This window comes from Phasianus colchicus, chromosome 17 (genome assembly GCF_987193195.1).
Source record: "Phasianus colchicus chromosome 17, bPhaCol1.hap1.1, whole genome shotgun sequence".
Lineage (NCBI taxonomy): Eukaryota > Metazoa > Chordata > Aves > Galliformes > Phasianidae > Phasianus > Phasianus colchicus.
The window spans coordinates 9754338-9775174 of record NC_143452.1 but is presented as its reverse complement, the minus strand read 5'-3'; the positions used below and the strand labels follow the sequence as shown (position 1 = coordinate 9775174).

General features: G+C 57.0%; 1 protein-coding gene and 1 long non-coding RNA gene across 4 annotated transcripts; one reads left to right on the top strand and one right to left on the bottom strand.

Annotated features, from left to right (window-relative positions):
• Window positions 1-3333: 3333 nt before the first annotated feature.
• Window positions 3334-16142, bottom strand: UCKL1 (uridine-cytidine kinase 1 like 1). 2 transcript variants are annotated; one of them, XM_031589517.2, is made up of 15 exons: window positions 15901-16142; window positions 14090-14283; window positions 13713-13819; window positions 13372-13542; window positions 13039-13110; window positions 12057-12246; window positions 11556-11617; window positions 7812-7831; window positions 5753-5851; window positions 5552-5645; window positions 5338-5400; window positions 4962-5084; window positions 4594-4701; window positions 4110-4266; window positions 3334-3682 (listed from the first exon to the last, which is right to left on the bottom strand). In XM_031589517.2, the coding sequence occupies exons 1-15, from the start codon at window positions 16140-16142 to the stop codon at window positions 3606-3608; spliced, it is 1779 nt and encodes a 592-aa protein (XP_031445377.1). In that variant the 3' UTR covers window positions 3334-3605. The 2 variants fall into 2 exon arrangements, with proteins under 2 accessions (XP_031445377.1, XP_031445385.1); XM_031589525.2 differs by lacking the exon at window positions 7812-7831 and adding an exon at window positions 10536-10552 and having other exon boundaries at window positions 3335-3682.
• On the top strand, window positions 14955-18395 carry LOC149915625 (uncharacterized). Of its 2 annotated transcripts, none has more exons than XR_016472001.1 (3): window positions 14955-15651; window positions 16985-17981; window positions 18158-18395. It is a non-coding gene; the product is annotated as an uncharacterized LOC149915625 (long non-coding RNA). The 2 variants fall into 2 exon arrangements; XR_016472002.1 differs by having other exon boundaries at window positions 16985-18000.
• Window positions 18396-20837: the final 2442 nt, after the last annotated feature.

Sequence of the window (20837 nt, the reverse complement as noted above, 5' to 3'; positions counted from 1 at the left end):
GATGAGTTGTTCAGTTTTGGAATGAGTGGTGGAGAAATGCCCAAATCGAAGCCCTCTTTCTGCACAGATAGGAAACCAATGGGCAGAGAGCTCGAAAGGAAAATGGCTTGTTTGTTCTGACCCGAGAGAGCCCCACCAATGGGCAGTGCTGGAGGGGCCTCAGCCCAGGGCTGGCAGCAGCAAAACTTTTCATCTCTCTCAGAAAAACCCAGGGCCATCTGCTGCAGAAAGAGAAAACACAACCCAAAAACTCTCCTCACAGGGGCTTCTGCCTCGAAATGAGTACGTTTGCTCTTTGATGGTCAAGCAGATATTGTTCTCAGGTTGTTTTTTTTTTCTTTTTCTTTTTTTTTTTTTTTTCTTTTTCACCACTCTGTTCTGTTTTTAGTGCTGGGAGGATGGTGCCGAAGAGGCTCTGCTGTCGGTCAGGGTTTGTGGTTTGGGCTGCTCCTGAGGCAGGGCAGGAAGCCCCTGGGGTGGGGGGGGAGGGCTGGGGGCTGAGGTGGGGCAGCACTGGGGGCTGCAGTGGGGGACACAGCTGGGGGCTGCTCAAGCAAGAGGTGGCAATGCACCAATACTGTATGATAGCAGTGCAATTTGTTTGGAAAAATGTTGGCTGTTTCGAACAGCACATAGGAGAGCTGAGAGCATGGAGTTGTCCTGGTGTGAACTGAGAAAAATGGAGATTTTTTTTTTCCCCTGTTATTTGGTACCCCTGGGCATCAGATGGAGGTCGCTGGGCTCTGAAGGCGGCTGTTCTGCAGAGCATCCCCTGTGCTGCAGGGCTACAGCCACGCTGGCTAACACTAAGACTACCTCTCACCCATCAGAGTTTGAGGAGCACCTACAAATATGTTGGCCAAAAAAGGTGTTGCTTTGTTCTTGTTTTCACCGCCTGGCCCCATGAGCGGCCATCATGGCTGCCACACCGGGCTGCCTCAAAGGGAGAGGTGGGGAGGAGCCGCCCACCACCCACGCGGTGTTTCCGAGGTGGTGTGTTTGCCACCAGCAGTTTGTCACACGCAGAAGAAAGTTCAGCTTGAAGTGATGGCAATGGCGGAGTGGGGAGAGGGAGATGGCGGCCTCCCAAGATGGCGACCTCCCAAGATGGCGCCTCTCAAGATGGCGGCCTCCTAAGATGGCGCCTCCCAAGGTAGCACCACATCCTGCAGTTGGCTGGCGGCAAGGGTGATGGCAGCAGGGATGGGACAAGGCCGCCCACTGTGGCACGTGCTGCTAAATTTAACGATTCTGCCGCCAGTGGGGCAGGGTGGGCAGGGGTGAGGAGGGAAGGCGCCATGTTCTTGAGGTGGAATTCAGCACTGTGGTGCCCAAATGTGGGGGTTTGGTGTGCAGTGTGCTGAGGGAAAATAGGGGGTCTGGGGGGGAAAATGTGAATTTGGTAAGGGAAAATGTGTGTCTGGTGGGGGAAAGGTCCAGGTCTGCTGAGGGAAAACGTGAATCTGCCGAGGACAAATGCAGACGTGCAAAGGAAAATGGTGAAGCAGTGCAGTTAAAGCAGGAGCTGCCCAGGGTGCAGAGGTCTCCAGCAGCTCTGGTTGTTGTGGTCGCCCTGGGCCGTGCCCACGGGGCAGGTGTGAGTGCTTGGCCCTGAACGTGGTGCCCTGCTGTGCTGCCATGGTGCCAACTGTGGGTGCTGGGGCTATGGGTGCGTGGGTGGCACTCGGCAGCCTGGATGTGCTGCAAAACAAGATGTGGTGCCTCCTCCTTCCCCCCGAGCTTGTTCTCCCCTCCTGTGGTGGAGGGTCCTACAGCTGCCGGTGGTGCCCATCAGGCTTGCAGGGACCACAGATGACGGACGCCCTTTGCTGCTGTGGCGGTTCACAGCCCTGCTGCACCCACACTTCTCACAGCCCCATGGCTGTCGCTGACATGCTGCCTGCTGGGGGCTGTTCTGAGGGACCGGGAACTGCCGCGTCCATGAGGCCTCCGAGGTGCATGGGTTGGAATGAAGGATGCTGAGTGGGAAGGGGTGCATTGCCCCCCAGTGGGCCCTTTACCCTTAGGGTGGACCCTGAGAGCAGACTGGGCTCAGGACCACACGCAGCCTCGTGTCCCTCAGGAGGTCTGCAGGAGCCATATGCAGGCTGGTGGGCATTCCTCCATGGGGCTGAGCTGGGCTGCACGGAGGCAGCGCTCTGGGAGCAGACGATGCCCGGCGATGCTCAGCTCCCGGCCGCACGCTGCCCCAGCCCGAAGCCCCACGTCTGCCTCTCCTGTGTTTGTGCTTATGAGCTCTCCTTCCACCTACGCAAGAAGCTATTTTTAGAGGCACTAATCAAGCGCCGGCGCTGGCTGGGAGCGTGGCTTTCAAGCTGAGGGCTTCGTGCTTTCACCGTGCGCTTGCAGGAACTCGGGCAGCTGCTTTCTTTTAAATGCAGTGGAGGGTTTACACAACGCGCTGCAGAGCGATGGCAGTTATTTCGGGCTCCTCGCTGCCGAGCCCACACCAAGCTGTCACCCGGAGGCTCTGTTTTGGCAGTGGCCAAACACAATGTCCCGTCTTCCTCTCCCATCCTGGCCAATGCAGAGTGGGCTCGTCTCAGCCCGCTTACTGCCAGCACAAGGATGTGGCATCGATACTTTGCATCGTGCAGGAAAGGAAAACGCTCTGTGCTCAGCACAGCCTCCTCTGACTGCCTTCTCCCTCCCACTGAGGTTTCTCTGGCCGCTGGCAGCTTCCTGCAGGCCGTTACGGACCTGCACCTCCAACAGCTCTGATGCAGCGAGAGCAGGCTGTGCTGAGTGAGATGTGCTTCGGTCTGGCTGCAGAACTGGAAGAAGAGTTGGTGCTTTTTGAGCTCGAGTGCAGCAGGATCCAAGCTGAACTTCAGCCTCCTTGCAGGAAGGAGGGATACAGCAGGATCTGGAGTGCAGTACAGCATCTCTAGCATGAGGCTGCAGGAGGAGGGAGTGGGGGAAGAGTGGTGGGTTTTCTTCCTGATGAGGTTCAGCAGGGAGACCTGCATTGGGGGGAGGTTACCCTGCCTTGCAGGAAGGTGACAACATCTCTCTGCTCCCAGGAGCTCCCAGAATGAGCAGGGCAATCCCAAAGGGTTATGATTCAGGTGGGATATTAGGAACAATTTGTTCTCCAAAAAAGCAGTGATGCAGTGGCACAGCTGCACAGAGGGTGGTGGGGCACTGACCCTGGAGGTGTCCCAGAGCTGTGGAGATGTGGCACTGAGGGTCGCAGTGGTGTGGGCTGGGGTTGGGCTTGGGGATCTCAGAGGTCTTTTCCAACCATAATGACCCTATGATTCCTTTGGGGCATGACAAGCAATGGCTCCGTTCAAGAAAACCAGAGAAAAAATTTATTACTTTTTTTTATAAAATATCTCCAATAAGTTATATAGGCAAATAGTTAAATTAAAATAAATTAACTCCACTCTATGCTGGGACACGCGGCTGTCCACAAAGTCACACTAGGATTTGTGTTTGAAAAAATATGCCCTAGATCTCTGATGAAAGATTTGAAAAAAATATATGCTTGGTGAGGAGAAAAGGAGAAATCTCTGCAATGGACAGGAGGGGTTAAGGTGCGGTGCTGAAGCTGCCTGGTGCCAGTAGCATCTCCCACCCAGCTAAGTGCTGAGAGCATCCTCATCGTCGCTCCAGTCAGGAGGAGCATCCGTCCCAAAGTACCGATCACCGAAGTTCCCTATGGGGAGAAGGGAGAGAGAAAGCTCTGGAGAGCTTGGGACTGGCCCAGCAGGCGAGGAAACAAAACCAGGTTTATCTGACAGCTTGCACTTGTGTAGCAGCAGAACTGGAGCAGCCCGGAGGCTGTTTTAGCACGCTGGGGACTGTTTTAGCATGCCATGGCAGGGGTGTTTCCTGGCACAGCAGAGGTGAGGATGGAAGGACGCAGTGAGCTTGTTGAGGACAAGCTTCCTTCAGGCAGCAGCTCACGGAATGAGGCACAGAGCTGCCCCAGCTGCCCCAGCCCAGCTTCTCCATCAGGAGAGGCAAAGGGTCCCTCAGTAAAACAAGGGCAGACTAAAACAAGGCTGAGCTGCTGACAAACAGGGCTTCACCTCATCTGGTGAGCAGGCCAGAAACACGAACATTCTTCCTCAGGTACTCACCAATGCCAGGGATGATCCGGAAGAGGTCGTTCACCTTCTTGTCCACAGCTGTGGTGATGATCTTCACCCGGGGGAAGGCGTAGGCGACTGAGTGGACACCCATCTCTGCCATCAGCAGGGAGAGGAGGAAGATCTTGTCTTCTGGGACATCATGATCCTGCAGGAATGGCACAGAGCGTGTGGGATGAGATGTGGTATGGACCTTACTCTGGCACTCAGAGCACTCGAGAACCTTCCTGGAGCCACTTTTTCTCCCTGGGTGTAGGGTTTGGTGGGTGTAAGACCAATGAACCACCTAAATTGAAGCTGCTAGTATCCTAGGAAGGGCTTTGTCAACGCCTTGGAGACATTCCAGCTCTTGCTGTGACCCTCAACACCCCCCTTTGGGAGGCTCAGCGTTAATGCAAGGCCCTCAGCAGGGCTTTTGTACACTGCTTGAGGCAAAACCCCCCTCTGGCCCCCATCCACCCGACACCCTCCGTACCAGCAGCACCCGCACAGCCATCATGGCTGCAGCTCCCGTGGAGACCGTGCAGTCCATCAGGATGACGTGGTCCTCACTGATGTCCTTTGGCAGCCGCAGGTAGTGGAGCTGGGCAAGGGGAGAGAGGGATCAGCTCAGGGCACTGCACAGCACTCTGTCCTCGTGTAGAATGGAGGCAACAAAGCAATTCCAGCTCATCTTTAGGAGGAGGGAAGGATCTTTCCATGTCCCCACCACTGCAATCTGAGCTGTTAGCCTGGGGCCAGGCACCAGTGCAGACACCAAACCAGCCCTGTGTGCACACATACACTGACAAAACCTACTTCAGCCAACCCCACGTGCATGCCCATGGGCAGGAGATGCCATACCTCCGGCTCGCCCGTGTTGCAGTTGGTCTGAATGAGAATGGTCCCGATGCGGACGTCCTTGCAGACAGCTCGCAGTGCTGGCTCCATGGTCTCACCTGCCCGCAGGATGGACACCCCGGTGATCTGCAGTGAGAGGGCAGGTGGGGGCACATAGCATTCGGTTTCAAAAGGGCAACCCCAAAGTGCATCCCCTCCAGCACAGGCTTGTGCTGCACATCGGTGGCACTGGTGGCATCCTTGCCCCATTGACACAAGGTACCAAACTCAGGCTTGGTAGGAACCCCAAGATGCCTGTAGTGTTCTTCTGTGCATGCAGAGGGCTTTTAGTGAAGCCCAACACAGAAGTTTGAAAATAACACCTTTTGCTCCCACTTACTTGCTTCCCACTGTATGTCCTCCCTTCGTAGTCCTGTCCCTGGGGAGTCTGAACAGTGCAGCTCTGCAAAAACCCCATGAGAAGCATTACCACAGTGGCTCTCAGTGAGCCCTGCTGCCAGACAGCCAGGTAGGGGGCTGGTCAGGAAAGCTGACCAGCGCGTAGAAGCTGAGGTTGGACAAAATCTCATCACTAGGTGCAGCCTTGAACCCACCTGGAAAGGGAGAAACGAGAGTGCGTGCTCAATCAGCAACCGCATCAGCCTCTTGGAGTAGAAAATGAACTCGTCCCTGCTGGTCTCCTTGTTTCTGAAAGGCAATGAGCAGAACTCTTGGGACTCGGAAGCCCAAAGCCAGCTGAGCCCACCCAGCCAAGCCCCCTCTTCGCCCCAGCAGCCGCGGTGCCACGCCATTACCTGATGATGGTGTGCATGCCCCGCACCTGAGGGGTGCTCTTCAGCACGCTGAGGGTCTGCGGAAGGGGGTGGTACTGATGGGCAGAGGCCAGGGCGGCCCTGAAACCAAACACAGGGTCAGGAGGGCTCCGGGGAGGTGCCTGAAGGCCGGGGCACAGCACACGGCCGGAGCCATTCTCCCAGATGTCAGCTCTCAACACAACCCAAAGCCACGTGGCCGAGCCCAGTGAGCAGCCAGCCCTGCCCAGGACCTTCTGAAGGGGCAGGGAAGGGGTGGTCGGTGCAGCCCCAGGACGTGCCCTCCCTGCTGGGTCAGTGAGCCACGGCCGACCCACTGTGGCTGAATTTCAATGGAAAACAATATGAAAACTTCCCCCTGCTCAGGAAGAGGACCTGGCGGTGGGTCCCCCCACTCGGTGGGTGAGGAAGGGCCATCACAGCAGTCTCTGCCCCACAGGACAAGGGCTGGGTGTGAGGCAGGAGCTCAGCGCTATGATGCCATCCCCATTTCCCCCAGTGCTGCAGTGGCGGGCTGCAGTAAGGCTGCTTCAGAGCACATCCGGCCCATTCAGGGCTGGTTGCAGCGATGCCAAATTGGGAACAGCTTCAAGACTTTGCTGCTGGACGGGGCTGGCTTTGTGTGAGTCATCTCCATATAACTAATAGGGTTGGAAGCTATTCTTGGATCAAGGGAACACCGTTCACGGGGAAGCGCACAATGGGGCCCCATTAGTCACCTCTCTACTTGAGAGCGGCAGTAACGAGATGAAGGTCACATCTCTTTGGCTTCCATGGGGCTGGGCAGGATGGGCAAGTGCCTTTGTCTGGGAGGAGGGCTGGGGTCACAAAGCCACGCATCAGACCACAAATGTGCCATGGCCACAGCTGGGCAGGGAGATGGTGGGGAGGGGGAGAAGGGAGCCAACAGATGGAAGCGGCAGATGAGTAAGATTTCAAACCAAGCAGAAACCTGCATTAATTGCACACAAACAGGCACACAAGCAGAGAGGAAGAGAAAAATGACTGGGTAGGAACGGAGGAGGGCAGGGCGCGATGGCGTGAGGCCTCCAGCCACCACGGAATTACAGAATGGTCCAAGTTGGAAGGGACCTTTAATGGCCATCTGATCCAACTCGCCTGCAATGAACAGGGACACCTGCAGCTCGATCAGGTTGGTCTTGGCCAACCAAGGCCAAAATGGGACATTCCCAAGGCCTGGGGGTACATCAGGGCTCCTTCTGGCCAGCAGCCCCCCAGTGCCCCGCACCAGCCCAGCGAGCTCACTCCGTTAGTCACCAGAACTCAGGTTAGCTGCCCTCAGAGCTATGCCCACACCACGACCGCGCCGCAGCAGCACCGCATGGCTCTGCCCCCTCCTTCCTGCCACCAATCCCAGACTGGGGACGGGTCCTGGGGACACAGACACCACCCACAGCCCTGCCTGACCCCTCTGGCCCTGGGGATGCTGACCCACATGGTGTGAGCCATTGTGCAAGGAGCTGATCCCTGCCTTTGGCAGATGCGGGTGCCTGCTCCCAGTGCAGAGCCCGTATGCTCTCTCATCCCAAATTGCTGTCCCAAAACCCAGCACAGCCCAGGGCATTGGGGCACGTCCCTGAATTTGCAGCCTCTCCCCCCGTCACCGCCACCCCATGCAGGAGGGCAGCTCCATGTGCCCTGAGACCCAGCTCCTGCTCCCACCTTCCCACTTCCTGCAGCAGCCCCAGAACACCTCCCCTGCATCTCGAGCTGTCAGCAACCCTGGGGGAATGCTGTCAGCAGCTCCTCACTGCACCTTCTGCACCTCCTGCAACCCCCGCGCGGGGCTGGGTGGGGGATGCAGCCCTGCTTCTTGGGATGCTGTTCAGCACCATCACTTTCAGGGATGAAGAAAGAGACTTTCGGGTCCCTCCCACCCTATTTTGATCTGTGAAGCCCCAGAGAAGCAGGACCCCGTGTGCAGCCCAGGTTAGTAGCACGCTCACGCTGCACGGCCCTGGCCCCAGCCATGCTGTTAGTGTCACACCCCGAACGCTGCCAGCAGTGGAGGTCTCCTCACATATCCCAGCGTAGCTTCCTCTGGTCACCAGGTGGGAGGGACATTCGGGGAGACAAGACGGGAGACACCAGAGTTTTTAAGGGAGAGGGACAAACAGGACATGAAATAAAGGAAAAAGCACTGGCATTAGTCAAAGGGGGGAAAAAAAAGTCCCAGTGGATCAGTGGTTCTTGGAGCTGCCCAGGAATGGCCGTCTCCATACAGACCCCAACGCCCCTTCCGGGGTGACCAAACCATGTCACCTCTGCTCCCCAAAGCACCAGTTCAGCTCCATGCTGAGCCCCATCTGTCACCGCAGGGACACTGTCACACCTCGGTCCCATCCAGCACCATACTGCAGGGCTGCCTGATGCCTCCAGAGCCATCGAGCCCCACAATCCCAAAGCACGTGCAGGAGCTGAAGCCTGCACAACCTCCACCCAGTGTGCACACGGCGGTGCCCACCTCCTGCAGCCTCGGTGACACCGTAAAGCCCAGAGCAATGGGAACAGTAGGAGAAACCCAGCCCTGAGCTGAGCATCACCAGCAGCTGGGAGGACCTCCAAGGCCTCCCCTGGACCAGATATCCACGTAGGGGGCTCACACACCATACATGGACACGGGCACAGCAGGTCATGCAGCCACCAGTGATGCTCCCACCCTCTCCCCAGTGAGGCGGCGGAGCATTCAGACAGGCAGCCATGAGCACGTCAAGAAGACATCATCTCACTTTGGAAACTTATTTTTTCCCCCCGGAACAAAAGGTTTGAAAGGAAAAAAAAAAAAAAAAAAAAAAAAAAGGAAGAAGAAAAAGAAGGAGAAAGGAGAGAAGAGGGGTGGCCATCACTCAGGAAGGCTTCAGGGAACATCCTTGGCTCTTTGTTGAGCATGCTATCAAACAGGAAGCAGACAAGAGACATCCAGCTACAAAGGAGTGATGCAGTCAAGGCATTTCAAATACGTACAGCGGCTGGCTTTCACAGCTGACATTTCAAACAAGGGCTATCAGACTGCGCCACGGGCTGATATTTAAAGACACAATTGGCAAAGGGCATGCCAAGCTGATCCAGACCTTGGGAGAGGAGGGGGGGATCGATCGGCGAGGGAAAGTCAGCTGAAACGAGCAGAGGCTCCCTGAGCCAGGCTGATTGCTAAAATGGGACAGCAAACAGGCTGCAGGTGCTGCTGTGCACCTGGCATGGTGCAAAGGGTGGGTAACCACAGCTCCAGCACACGTGTGGTTAAATAAGGGGGGCTGGGTGGGATGCAATGACCCCAAGACCTGAGCTTCACCCTGAGAGGATGCAGAGCAAAGTGGAGGCTGCCAGTGGTGGGGAACAACCCATGGATCTGGGGCACTGCTCTCTTTAACCTCCTCAGAATTCACTCACTGCGCAGAATCATAGAATGGTTGGGTTGGAAGGGACCTTAACAACCACACAATCATGGCATTGCAGAATGGCTGACTTGGAACAGACCTTAAAGCCCACCCAGCTCCAACCACTCTCATGGACAGGGACACCTCCCATAGACCAGGCTGCACAGGGTCCATTCATGGCTGTGGGCACCTCCAGGGATGGGGCACCCACAGCTCTCTGGGCAGCAGAGTCAGAGCCACACCACCTCACCATGAAGCATCTGAGGCCAGGCAGTGGCACACCAACCTGGCACATGGGAAACAGGAGGACACCTTGAGCTGGGGCCAGGTCTGAGCATCCAGGTTCTGTTCAATGGCCTGGCTGTGTCCCCACAGCCAAGAGACAGCGACACCCACCCGCACTCCAGGAGCATCAATGGATTTTCACAGGATGTATTTTCCAGATTTTCTGGAACAGGAATAAATGGGAACCAGGAGGCACTGAACTTAAAAACTTAAAGATTTCCATGGCTGTGGTTATCATGGAGGTACCTCTAAAGGTCAAAGTCACTTCCTCAGCTGGCTGTCACTGCACTGCTCACACTGACATACTGCTCCATACGTGGGCTTTAGGGAGCACAAGAAGTGCAAAGATCACTTCTACTGAGGGCCAGCTTTGATTAAAGCAGAGAATCAGTGGAGAGAAAGGAAATTTGATACGGGTATGTCTTTCTATACATACATGTATATACATATGCTGCAGAGCAGCTTCCCACCTGAACCTCCAGGCACATGGGGGGCTTACATGGCACTGCATGGAAATGCCAGGCCCCACGGTGTCCAATGAGCAAGCAAAAAGAAATAAAATAAACCATCCAATCGCTCAGTCTGGGAAACAAATGGCTTGAGCAGAAGTAAAGAAGAGACCCTTTTCCTGCTCATCTTTCTTATTTTGAAAGCTTTTGTGTGCCAAAGTTAAGTTTTTGGGTTATTTCCCTAAGTGTCTCCATATAACAGTGAAGATCTAAATGGAAACCCGAGCAGTAACATGCTGCTCTGCCTCCTACACAAATACCTGTGAACCCAGCTGACTGCCTAATGGAAACATGGCCCATCTGGATCCAAACACTGGAAGGGAAGTAAATGGCTGCATGCTTTAAAGCATCCACCAGGGTTTGGAAGGTGGGTCAGAACGTTTGTCTTATGGAAGGGCAATAGGAGCTGATGTCTGAACACAGAGTGCTGCTGCAGAGCCTCTCCCATGACCAGGGACAGGATGGCCTTACAGGTGGCCTTACACCTGCCTGCAGGTCAGGGTTTGGCCAAGCAGTGCCTGGCATTGGAAATGCCTCGGGCTGCACGGACAGGACAGAGTTAGGGGCTCTTACCTGACACTGAGTTCACGCTGCGGCAGCAACACAAAGACACAATGCAACCGGTATTAAGCATTGCCAACACCAGGGGCGTTTCAAGACAAAAGAAAAGGAAAAATAGGAATATTTTCCTGCATTCACATGTAGTTTTTTTTCCCCTTCTTCCCCTCCCCAAAGAAACGTTAAGCCCCGGCCAAGCCCTTGCTCTGGGCAGGAGCTGCCGTGTTTGCTGGCTGCAGAACTCCCAGGGCTCTGGGCTGAGCTCTGTGTCCTAGAAGCAGGGTTTAGATTCACAGAATCACAGAATCAGAGAATTGCCAGGGTTGGAAGGGACCTCAAGGATCATGAATCTCCAACCCCCCTGCCACTGCCAGAGTGTATTGCTGTGAACTGGGGAAGCCAGAAAGCCCTGGCTGCAGGGAGTGAGCGCCCAAGGGAAGCTCCCACCGTGCTGTAGCACAGGAGCAGCCGGCCCTGGGGCTGCACGGAGCTCATCTGGGGCTCAGGAACGTCTGCTGGAATTGAGCCCTTTACTTATAAAGCCATCAATGTCCCAGGGCATCGCCCTGAGCATCGTCACAGCTTCAACATCAAAGCTACGAGTAGGGTGGGAGGAAGCTGCGTGGCTCAGGGATGGCAACACATAACTGTGTCCTTTGGCGGATGGGTCCCAGGCTCAAGGCTCAGAACCATACAATATATGACTCTCTGTGGTCAGCAGTAGGGAAGGACATGGCTCAGGCTGCAAGTAAGCTGTGGCAAAGCTTTGGGATTCACACTCATGGGCTGCACCCAGCACTGAAGTGGAAAACAGAGCTCTGGACTGGGAATGCTGCAGCAATGGCTGCAGGCGGTGAAGAGGAGAAGCCAGAGCCAGAGCGCAGAGGTGTTGGAGCCAGGCAGGATGCTTTGTCCCTGCATGGCTTGCTGCCCCCAGGGCACTGCAGTGTGTGAGGTGGGTTTGTTCCCAGCGGAGCACTGGGACACGGAGAAGCAAGGCACAGAGCAGTTCATGGGGCCGGAGCCAGGACATACCTCCTCCAGCTGGCTGTGCACGTGCTGGACGATCAGATCAATGGCCACTGTGTTTCCACTCCCTGGAGTGAAACAAAACCAGAAATAAACAGTGAGGTGTGGCCACAGTGTCAGCCTCCCTGCCCTGCTGCAGAATCCAGAACCTGCTCTTGTTAAACTCCATGCAGTTGATGACTGCCCAGCTCTCCAATCTGTCTACATCTCTCTGCAAGGCCTCTCCACTCTAAATGGGGTCAACAGCTCCTAATTTAGTGCTGTCCCTGCAGGTGTTCCAGAGCTGTGGAGATGTGGCACTGAGGGATAGGGTCAGTGGGCACGGTGGGGTGAGGTTGGACTCAGGGATTTGAGAGGTCTTTTCCAACATTAATGATCCCATGCTTGTCAGCAAGCTTGTCCACAACGCCTTCTATCCCTACATCCAATCACTGATGAAAACATTAAAGAGAACTGAGCCTAAAACAGAGCCCTGACAGAACCATTTAGCATAAGGACGTGGGGTACCTCGAGGCACGACGATGTCAGCCAGCCGCATGGTGGGCTGGATGTACTGGTCAAAGGCAGGCTTCACAAACTTGTTGTACTGCTTGATGACTCCCTCGATGTCACGGCCGCGCTCACTGATGTCCCTGCGCAGGCGGCGCACCAAGCGGATGTCCGAGTCCGTGTCCACAAAGATCTTCAGGTCGAGGAGCTGGAAGGAGAGCAGTGGAAACAAACCACACCAGCTGAAGCTCCAGCCAACCCCAAAACCCGTCCAGCTCCAGGACACACCTCCACCCACACTGTGCAGCCCCAGCACTTTGGGGGATGTCGTTTCAGGGGGCTGGGATGCCCTTGGTTGAAGGATGCGTAGAAAGAGAGCTGCTTGGGGATGCACTCAGCTGTCCACTGGAGGTCATCGTTGCTCCAGGAAAGTGCAGTGCAAACGCGCCCTTGGCAGGGAAGGGAACTTCCTAGACTGAGCTTGGCTATGCTTGTGCATGGCTATGAGCCTATAGGGTTCTCATGCAGCCGAGCACTTCTCAGGAATGCCTGAAGTGCTGGACGAGGTCAGCCTGGGAACACCGGGCTCAGCAGAGCATGGCTGCAGCCAGCTTTGCGGCAAGCTGAGCCGGGCAGCACGGAGGTACTTCTGGTCATGTTGATACACCTTTGCAGCCAAGGACCAGCTCACAACTTGGCTCCAAATTCCTGGGAAGGAATGGCTGAGGCATGGCCCTGTGCTCTACGTCTGCCTGGGGCTCCTCCCCTGCTGTGGAACATCAGGATGGGGCATGCAGGGTGGGCATGCAGGCGATGGTGATGCAGCGTGAGAGGACAGTGCACCCAGTGCCCCCACTGCAACCAGGACACCCATTGCAACTGGTACACTCAATACACCCACTGCAACCAGTATTGCAACCAGTATAGTCAGGGCAAGATATACACCCAGCATACCCACTGCAGCCAGCAAAGCCCGGGCTGCAGGATGAGGCTGCCTCACCTTCAGCAGCTCCTTGTCCGCGAATGCCATGATACCTTCAAAAATAATCACATTGGCACCATAGAGGGTTTTCTGCAGAGGCAAAAATCGATGTGGTTGGATAGAGAATGTGTGGAGAGATACCACACTCCAGGGAAAATGATAACACAATGAATGATCAGCTCCTCTATTTCTTGTGCTTTGGAATCACTTGTAGGACTCAAAGAGCTCTGTGACACAGGCACAACCCATAGGTTTTCTCTTCTGTGCAGCCCGCTGCCCTTGCAATCTGCTGGCAGGCTGTACAGAGTTGGCAGCCCCCCACCTCATCCCATGCCCCTCGATGTCCCATACCCATTCCTTCTTCCGGCTGTGGGTGGTGAAGTCGTAGATGGGGATCTTCACACTCTTGCCTTGCTTCAGCTTCTTCAGGGTGGCGATGATGAGGTCAAAGTCAAAGGCATCGGGGTGGTCAAAGTTGAAGTCATTGCTGGCTGCCTGCTCCTGCTGCTGCTTGGTCAGCACCTGGCCCCAAAGATGGGTCAGTGAGCGGCCATCCACTCTGCAGCCCCAGATCACCATCGCCCCACTGCTGTGCCACGTCTCCTCCTGCCCCAATGCCACGGGGCCAGGGAAAAGCAGGAGGATGCCGCCTCATCCCCACCACGTTTCCGCATAGGGCTGCGCAGCCTCACCTTGTAGAAGGAATCCATGGAGAGCAGAACCACCCAAGGGACATCCAGAGCCTCGATGATCATGGTGGCCACTGTGGTCTTCCCAGAGGCGCTGCCCCCTCCCAGACCTGCCAGAAAGAAGGGATGGGGCCACAGAGCCCTGACCTGCCTCCAAGGCCAGCTCCGCCTCACTGATCATAGAATGCCTTGCATTGGAAAGGACCTTAAAGACAATTCAGCTCCAACCCACTTGGACTGGATGATCATCTCCAACCATCACGACTCCGTGACTCCACAATTCTGAGGCTGTGGGAGCATGGCGATAGCAGGAACCCTCCCAGGCTCCCCCAGCAGCACCAACAGCCCAACAGTGGTGGGACGCAGCCACCCATGCCCACCTATGACAAAGGCCTCCTTGGACTGCGTGCCGTGCTCATTGTACCAGGGCGGCCGCCCAGCGGTGTAGATGGTCCTTTTGCTGGTGCGCAGCAGCGGGGGCTCCGACTTGCACTGGCTGGTGGTCCGTTTTCGGGGTGGCTTGGAGGAGCCCACCGCCGGGTACAGCCGGTCCAGCGACTCGGCGCTGCTGTTGCTGGGGAGAGAGAAGGAGCAGTGGGTTGAACGAGCACGGCAACCCCACCTGCAGCCCTCCAACTCTGCCCAAATCCCATCCTATATAGGGCTGAGACCCTTCAGGACCATCCCATGAGGCTTCCCAGCACCAGGCAGTGGGGCTGCAGGCAGGAACGCCCCTCCTGGGGCTGCGTTGCTGTGCGGGCTGCAGCTGCTGAGAGCTCCCTCTTATCTGCATCAGGAGGGAGAGGAGCAAATGGAGCCCAGAGCTGGCACTTGGCAGCAGGACACGGCGGCTGCGAGGTGATAAGGGCAGGAGATAAGTTGTGTGTGCGTGGCCATGGCAGAGTGATTGACACCCAGAGCCAGAGCTGCTTGTCCTGCTTCTCCAAAGCCAGCATTGAAAAACCAGTCTTTTTCCCCCCCAAACACCCATGGGACACAGAGGTGGGATTGGGTAGGGACAATATTTCTATGTCCGAGAGCTCCGGTGCCAATAAGTACAGCTTGGCTGGGGCTTTGCTGCCTCTCAGTTCTGTTTTGCTCTTCAGAGGGCTTAAACTGCAGGGTTTTGCAGATTTTGTTGGATTTTAAGCTGTTTCAGCATTCAGATTAGTTCCCTTCCCTCCCACGGCCCTTTTTAGAATAATGCTAGATAATGACCAAAATTTCAGACCGGCCATCTGTGTGTAAAGCTGCCCAGTGTTTCCACTGCAACCAGGGCATCCACTGCACCCAGTGCAACCCAGCCCCCTCCAGCACAGGAGCTCTCAACCACCACCAGCATTACCCAATCAGCACCTTCTGCTCAGAGCTGCATCCCTGCCAGCCCCCAGCTTGCCCCCAGCCCATGAATACCCCAATGATCCCAGGATGGCAGTGGCACAAGTGCTGCTCATGCTGCCCCATCCCGCAGAGCTGCAGGGCTGCCATCCACGTGCAGTGTGCTCCTGGACCCAGGGAGCCCTAATCCTATTTCCAGAGCCTCTCTGCTTTGCCTCATCTCACCCGCACCCTTATTGACTTCTATGTAAATTCTGCACTCTGCCTCTCAAACCAACGTTCCCATGATTTATCTCAGATAAACAGCACTGAGCGACCGCTTTGGAGCTCTGCAAAGGTCACAAATTCCCTGCGTGGCCTCAGGGCTGCCCCGACCACCTCCTGCTCCTCTCCACTCCCCATTTCCTCCTGTCCCTTCCCACCACTCAGGGCTGCACTCCTGACCCGGTGCAGAGCCCTGGGCCCTATTAATAGCAGTGCCCACAGCGCTGCTCTGTGCACCGGGTGGATCCTGCAGGAGGGCTGCAGCGAGGGCAGTGCTGTCCTTGTCCCACACACAGCCCTGTGGGGCCCTTCGCTCCGAGCAGCATGACAGCAGGACAAGGTAAACCCAAATGGAAACGTCACCCGGGGTGGGGAACCCTCCTGCAGAGCCCTGCTTGGGGCTTGGGGCACCCCGACCTCCTCTTGGGGTTGGGGATCCTCTGCTACCCCCACTGCCCGTGCATCCCCTTTATTTGCTTAGAGAGCCCCATGGTGTTGGAGGGTCCCTTGTGCCCCAATGCCCACTCCCCTCTTCTTGGGAAAAACCCTTAACCCTAACCTCAAACCCACCCCATAAAAGGGAGCTCACCTGCCCGCAGGTGCCAGGGCTCGGCAGCCTGAGAAGCGGACGCTGCCGTAGGTGGGGGGGCTGCTCATGGCTGGGGGCTCGGTGCTGCTCGGTGGGGATGAGCCATGCAGGGATGGCCACAAGTAGTGCGGGGGGGCCGGAGCCAGGCAGCACGGGAGGGGAGGGGGAAACGGCGCCGGGACGGGAGGTGCTGGGAGCTCAGCGTGCATAAGAGGATAGCTTAGCACTGAGATTATGTTCATTACCTGATATTAATAGCACTGGCTTGATTAAAGAAAAAAACAAGGGGAGGGGGGGGCAAGGGTGACACCTCCTCTCCGCAGACAAACAACCAACTGCTGGACAGTGGCTGTTTTGGCTGCATCGGGCACTCAGAGCACGGGGCTGCTCAGCACGGTGAGCGTGGGGCCGGGGGGGTCCTGGGGTGGGGATGGAGAGGGGGCACTGGGGGGGCTCTGAGCCTCCCACAGCCCACGGCGTCCGGCTCGGAGCCCCTCCGGCTCCATGGGAAGAGCCACAGCAGTAAACAAGTGCGAAACTCAACACCGGCACTAAGAATAACGCTGCTCGGTCGGGTCCCGGCCGCCCGCTGCCGCCCCTCCCCTTCCCCCCCCTCCCGGCATTTCGGCAGCTCTCAGCCCAACGCAGGGGTTGGGGATCCAAAGGTTCGTTCTGCAGTGCTCGAGAATGCAGTGCTACGCCAGGTGACAGCGGGTACAGCTTTGGGGACGCATTCCTAGTCATTTAATCACCCCCTGCACGGGCAGGTGACAGCTCCGAGGGGCAATGCAGGCACCGGGCAGGGGAAGGTTTGGAGATGGGGCAGGACCTTCCTCCTCCTCCTCCTCCTCCTTTGGGGACATGGGGACCCTGCTGTCCCCGTGCACAGTGCTGTAGGACAGTGCCAATGCCACGTGCAGCACGGGATGAGCGCGGGACTCCAGCAGTGCCGGCACGGTGCTGGGAAATATGGGGACAGCGGGACCCGGGGGTGCATCCCCAGCACCGCAGCCCTGCAGCCAACTCCCCTTCCTGCTCTGGGAAAGCACACTCAGAAGCTTAAGAATAAAATTCCCTTCCGCAGCGATTTCTATTCTTTCCCAAAACAAAAAAAAAGAAAGGGATCAGAAACCGGAACGCAGCCGTCCTTGCCCACGTGCCATCGTCCCCCATCGCGCAGCCGGTGCTTCTCCTGCCTTCGTCCGACAGGGCGCAGCACAGCCCGCATCTCACCCCGCGCTCTCAGCTCCCGTGCGGGATGATCGGCTCGGGATTTCATCTTTTCCTACCAGAAGGTTTCTAAGATCCCACCCGTGGCCTCGGGACACAAGGATGGGCCGCAGGAGCGGAGGGCTCGGGCTAAAGAAGAACTGAGATCGTCGCAGGGGGAAGAGATGGGGATGCCCTGAGAGGTGCGGGATGCGGGGCTCTGTGCGGGACGTGGGACTCCGCTTCTCCCCGGGAGCTCAGCGCTGCTCCGGACCCTTCTCGTGCCCCGCACCGCTGCTCAGCGGCCGCACCGCAGCCCGGCGGTGGGAGGCGATCACCGCCACGCTCCCCACGGCCGCCACCCGTCCCAGCGGAGCAGCCCACGGCCGCTGCGTCACAGCGGGGCTCACGGGAACGGCGGAACCACGCACCGCCGGACCGCGCAGCCCCACCCGCACCGGCGGCCCCATCCACGGCCCGGGACACCCGCAGGGTCGCCACCCACAGCCCCGCCCCGCGGGATGAGCGCAGGACGGGCCCCCGATCCCCCCGGCGCTGACTCAGAGCCCGACCCACCCGGGGACGCGTTCGGCTCCGCGCGGAGCTGCGCGTTGGCGGTAGAAGCGCGGATCCATCCGGCCCCGCACCGCGCCCCGCATCGCCCCGCACCGCCCGTACCTCGCGTCCGCCGCCGGGGCCGCCTCGGCCGCCGGGGCCGCGGCCATAGCGCTGCCGGGAGAGGCCGGGCGGGAGGTGCGGAACGGGGCCGGGAGGGGCGGAGCTGCCGCGGGGATCTCCGGGACTTGTAGTGCGGGAGGAGGATGCGGGGACGGGCGGCTGCCGCGGGCGTGCAGAGGTGCGGTGAGGCTCCGGTGGGTGTCGTGGGCACAGGTTGGTGCTCAAGGGGTCGGAGACGGGGTGGGCGGAACCGGGGATGCTGATGCGTGCCTTCCCACCTGGGAGCCCCGCAGAATCATTGAATCATAAAATGGCCTGGGTTGCAAAGGACGACAACGATCGTCTCGTTTCAACCCCCTGCTATGTGCAGGGTCGCCAACCAGCAGACCAGGCTGCCCAGAGCCACGTCCAGCCCGGCCCTGAATGCCTGCAGGGATGGGGCATCCACAGCCTCCTTGGGCAGGGCTCCTCCGGGATAACTCAGTGCTAAAAGCAGAGTGAACACGAGGAAGGAAACCCCCCTTGCAAAGCTCCACCTCATCGCAGATGTCATCACCCAGCAAACGACGACGATGACCACAATAAAAAATCAATAAACATTTATTCGATACAGCTGCTTTTCATACATACAGTACATGGAGTGCTCCCTCCCCGGCGCTGATAGCTGCGTGCTGCGGTGCTCCGCAGCTGAGGATTTGTCAATGATTAACAAAAGAACGGATCTGCACAAATCGGGAGTTCATTATAAGATAGTTTACTGTTAAAACAGATTTTTTTTTCTTTTTTTTTTTTGCAAATAAACACTTTTTTTTTTTTAATATATATATTTATATATTTATATATATGGTTACAAGTGATAAATTGAAAATTCTTAATTTTTTTTTTTAATTTTTTTTTTTTTTTTTTTTCCCCAAAATACACTTAATGCACTAATAACTGGCATCGACTGACAGAGACATTCGGGTATGCCGTGGGATGGGTGCTGTGAGGAGAGAAAGGAAGGAGCAGAACGGGCCCAGCGTTGATGGGCAGAGGGGGACAGTGCAGCTGGGGGGGCCTGGGGAGCAGGGCTATGGCACCATGGGGATGGGGGGGCTCCTTCCTGCCCCCCCTGTGCTGTCAGTGCTCCATGGCGTGGGTACCGCCGGTGCTGGGTGCTGTCGGAGCCCTTGCTGGGGTGGGCTGTGTGGAGGGATGGGTCCCAGCCCCACGCACGCAGGTGTAGCCCTTATCCTGAGTGATGTGCGGCTGTGGGAGGTGTGAAGATGAGTTTTGGTGGTGCTGCAGGTGCAGGATGTGGGGCTGTGGTGCCCAGGAGCAGGGGATTCCAGCGGGAAGGGGATAAGGAGATGCCGAGCTCACCGTATCACACCGATCTCAGCCCTGGCTGCTGGTGCTGCCCCAGAGCACACAGCCAGCACCAACCCAGTGCTGCTTTGGAACGGGAAATCAAGGTGCTCAGAGCAAAGCAAAGAGAAGCAAAACGTTTCTCTGCATTACTAGGATGGGGCTGGGGCAGACCTGGGCACAAGGGATGTGTGCTCGCTCTGCCCCAAAGCTCCCAGCTGCCTCCAAACCCAGCCCTGCCCATTACTGCTTGGGGAGGAGCACCTCCCTGCACTTCTATGATCACTCATAGGTTGGTTTTCCTTTTTTTTTTTTTTTTTTTTTTGCCTCAACTGTTATTAAGAAAGCAGTGGGAGAACACATTCCTCACTGAATAATGACGACTGGGGGAAAAAAATACCTCCTAAGGGGAAAAACTCCAACTCTGCAGAGTTCAATTCCTCATAAAAATGTTCCCTTTCCCCAGGGATCCATTTTCACACGGGGCTCAGAGGTGCTCCCCAGCCAGCTGCAGGCTGGGAGCACAGCCTGGTGCCAGGAGCACTGTCCCCATACCCCAACCCATCCCCAGCTCCCCTCTATCAGAGCACCCTGCAGGGCAGGACGCCGTCCCTGCTCACCTCCCCCCCCCCCGTTTTTTTGCTCAGCTCTTTTTCTGCTGCTGTCCCCATCTGCAGCAATGCATCGGTGGGAAAGGATGTGAGTCGTTCCCAAGCAGGGGATGGTGCCGAGATGGGCTGTGAAGAGCAGCGAAGGAAACCGAGGGCTGAGATTTCAATCGAACAAAGTAAAAGCAGAACCTCTCCTCCCTCAAAGGTCGCCTTCCTGAGCCCCGTTATGGGGAAGAATGCAGGAAAACCAGAATTAAGGTTTTCTGCTCTGTTACCAAGAGAAAACCACAGCGAGATGTGTCCACAACCCAGGGACAGAGGTAGCCTGGTTCTTGTCTGCGCAGACACATCTCGGTCTGGGGCGCTTCCTCCAAGCCAGGTGCCAGAATGACACCAGTGTGGGAATACAGACACAAAATAAAGCGAGGATGGCAGAATGCCCTGCAGTGACCCTGCCCCAAGGCTCGGCTTGCAACGTGCCCAGCAGTGGGGACTCACCCGAAAGCAGGACCCATGATTGTCACTTGATGCTGACCCCGTGTCCCCATTGCACACTGCCCGCAGCCCAGCACAGGACTGGGTGACCAAACACCCGCTCCCCCAATCCCAAATCAGCATCTTTGGGATGGGCAAGGGATGAGGACCCCCCAAGTGCCCTCAGGCACTGCTCTGTCCCACCGCACGCCCTTCCATCCCTCACCCTCACCACGCTCACATCATTCTGCAACTTTCAGTTAAACCCACAAACCGGACCCATCCTGCAGCAACCCCTCTCCCATCAACTCTAGCACCCGGGCACCGTCCCCTCCTTGTGCCACCACAAAAACCCTGCACCACACACATCTCAAGGCATGTCCCTGCTGATGCACAGCCCCATGCAGCCCAATGCTACAGCAAAAAGTGCCACCCAATGTCTGCTGCCAGGCCTTGCTGTCCCCTGTCCCTTCCCACCTCTCAAGGCTGCCTGCACCGGACGAGCATCATTGGGAACACCGTCCTGGGAGGCTGCAGCCATGGGGGTCCAAGAGCAGGTGGGGGTCCAATGCGGCTCTGCTGCTATTGCACTTTTCTTTTGCTCAAGCATCACCAGTT

Excerpts from the sequence above, each read along its gene's own strand:
- UCKL1 (XM_031589517.2), bottom strand. The coding sequence starts at position 16,142 with ATGAACATAATCTCAGTGCTAAGCTATCCTCTTATGCACGCTGAGCTC. Across the intron at positions 13,820-14,089 it reads CAAGGAGGCCTTTGTCATAG|GTCTGGGAGGGGGCAGCGCC; the intron begins GTGGGCATGGGT and ends TCTTTCTGGCAG. Across the intron at positions 5,646-5,752 it reads GGCATGCACACCATCATCAG|AAACAAGGAGACCAGCAGGG; the intron begins GTAATGGCGTGG and ends ATTGCCTTTCAG.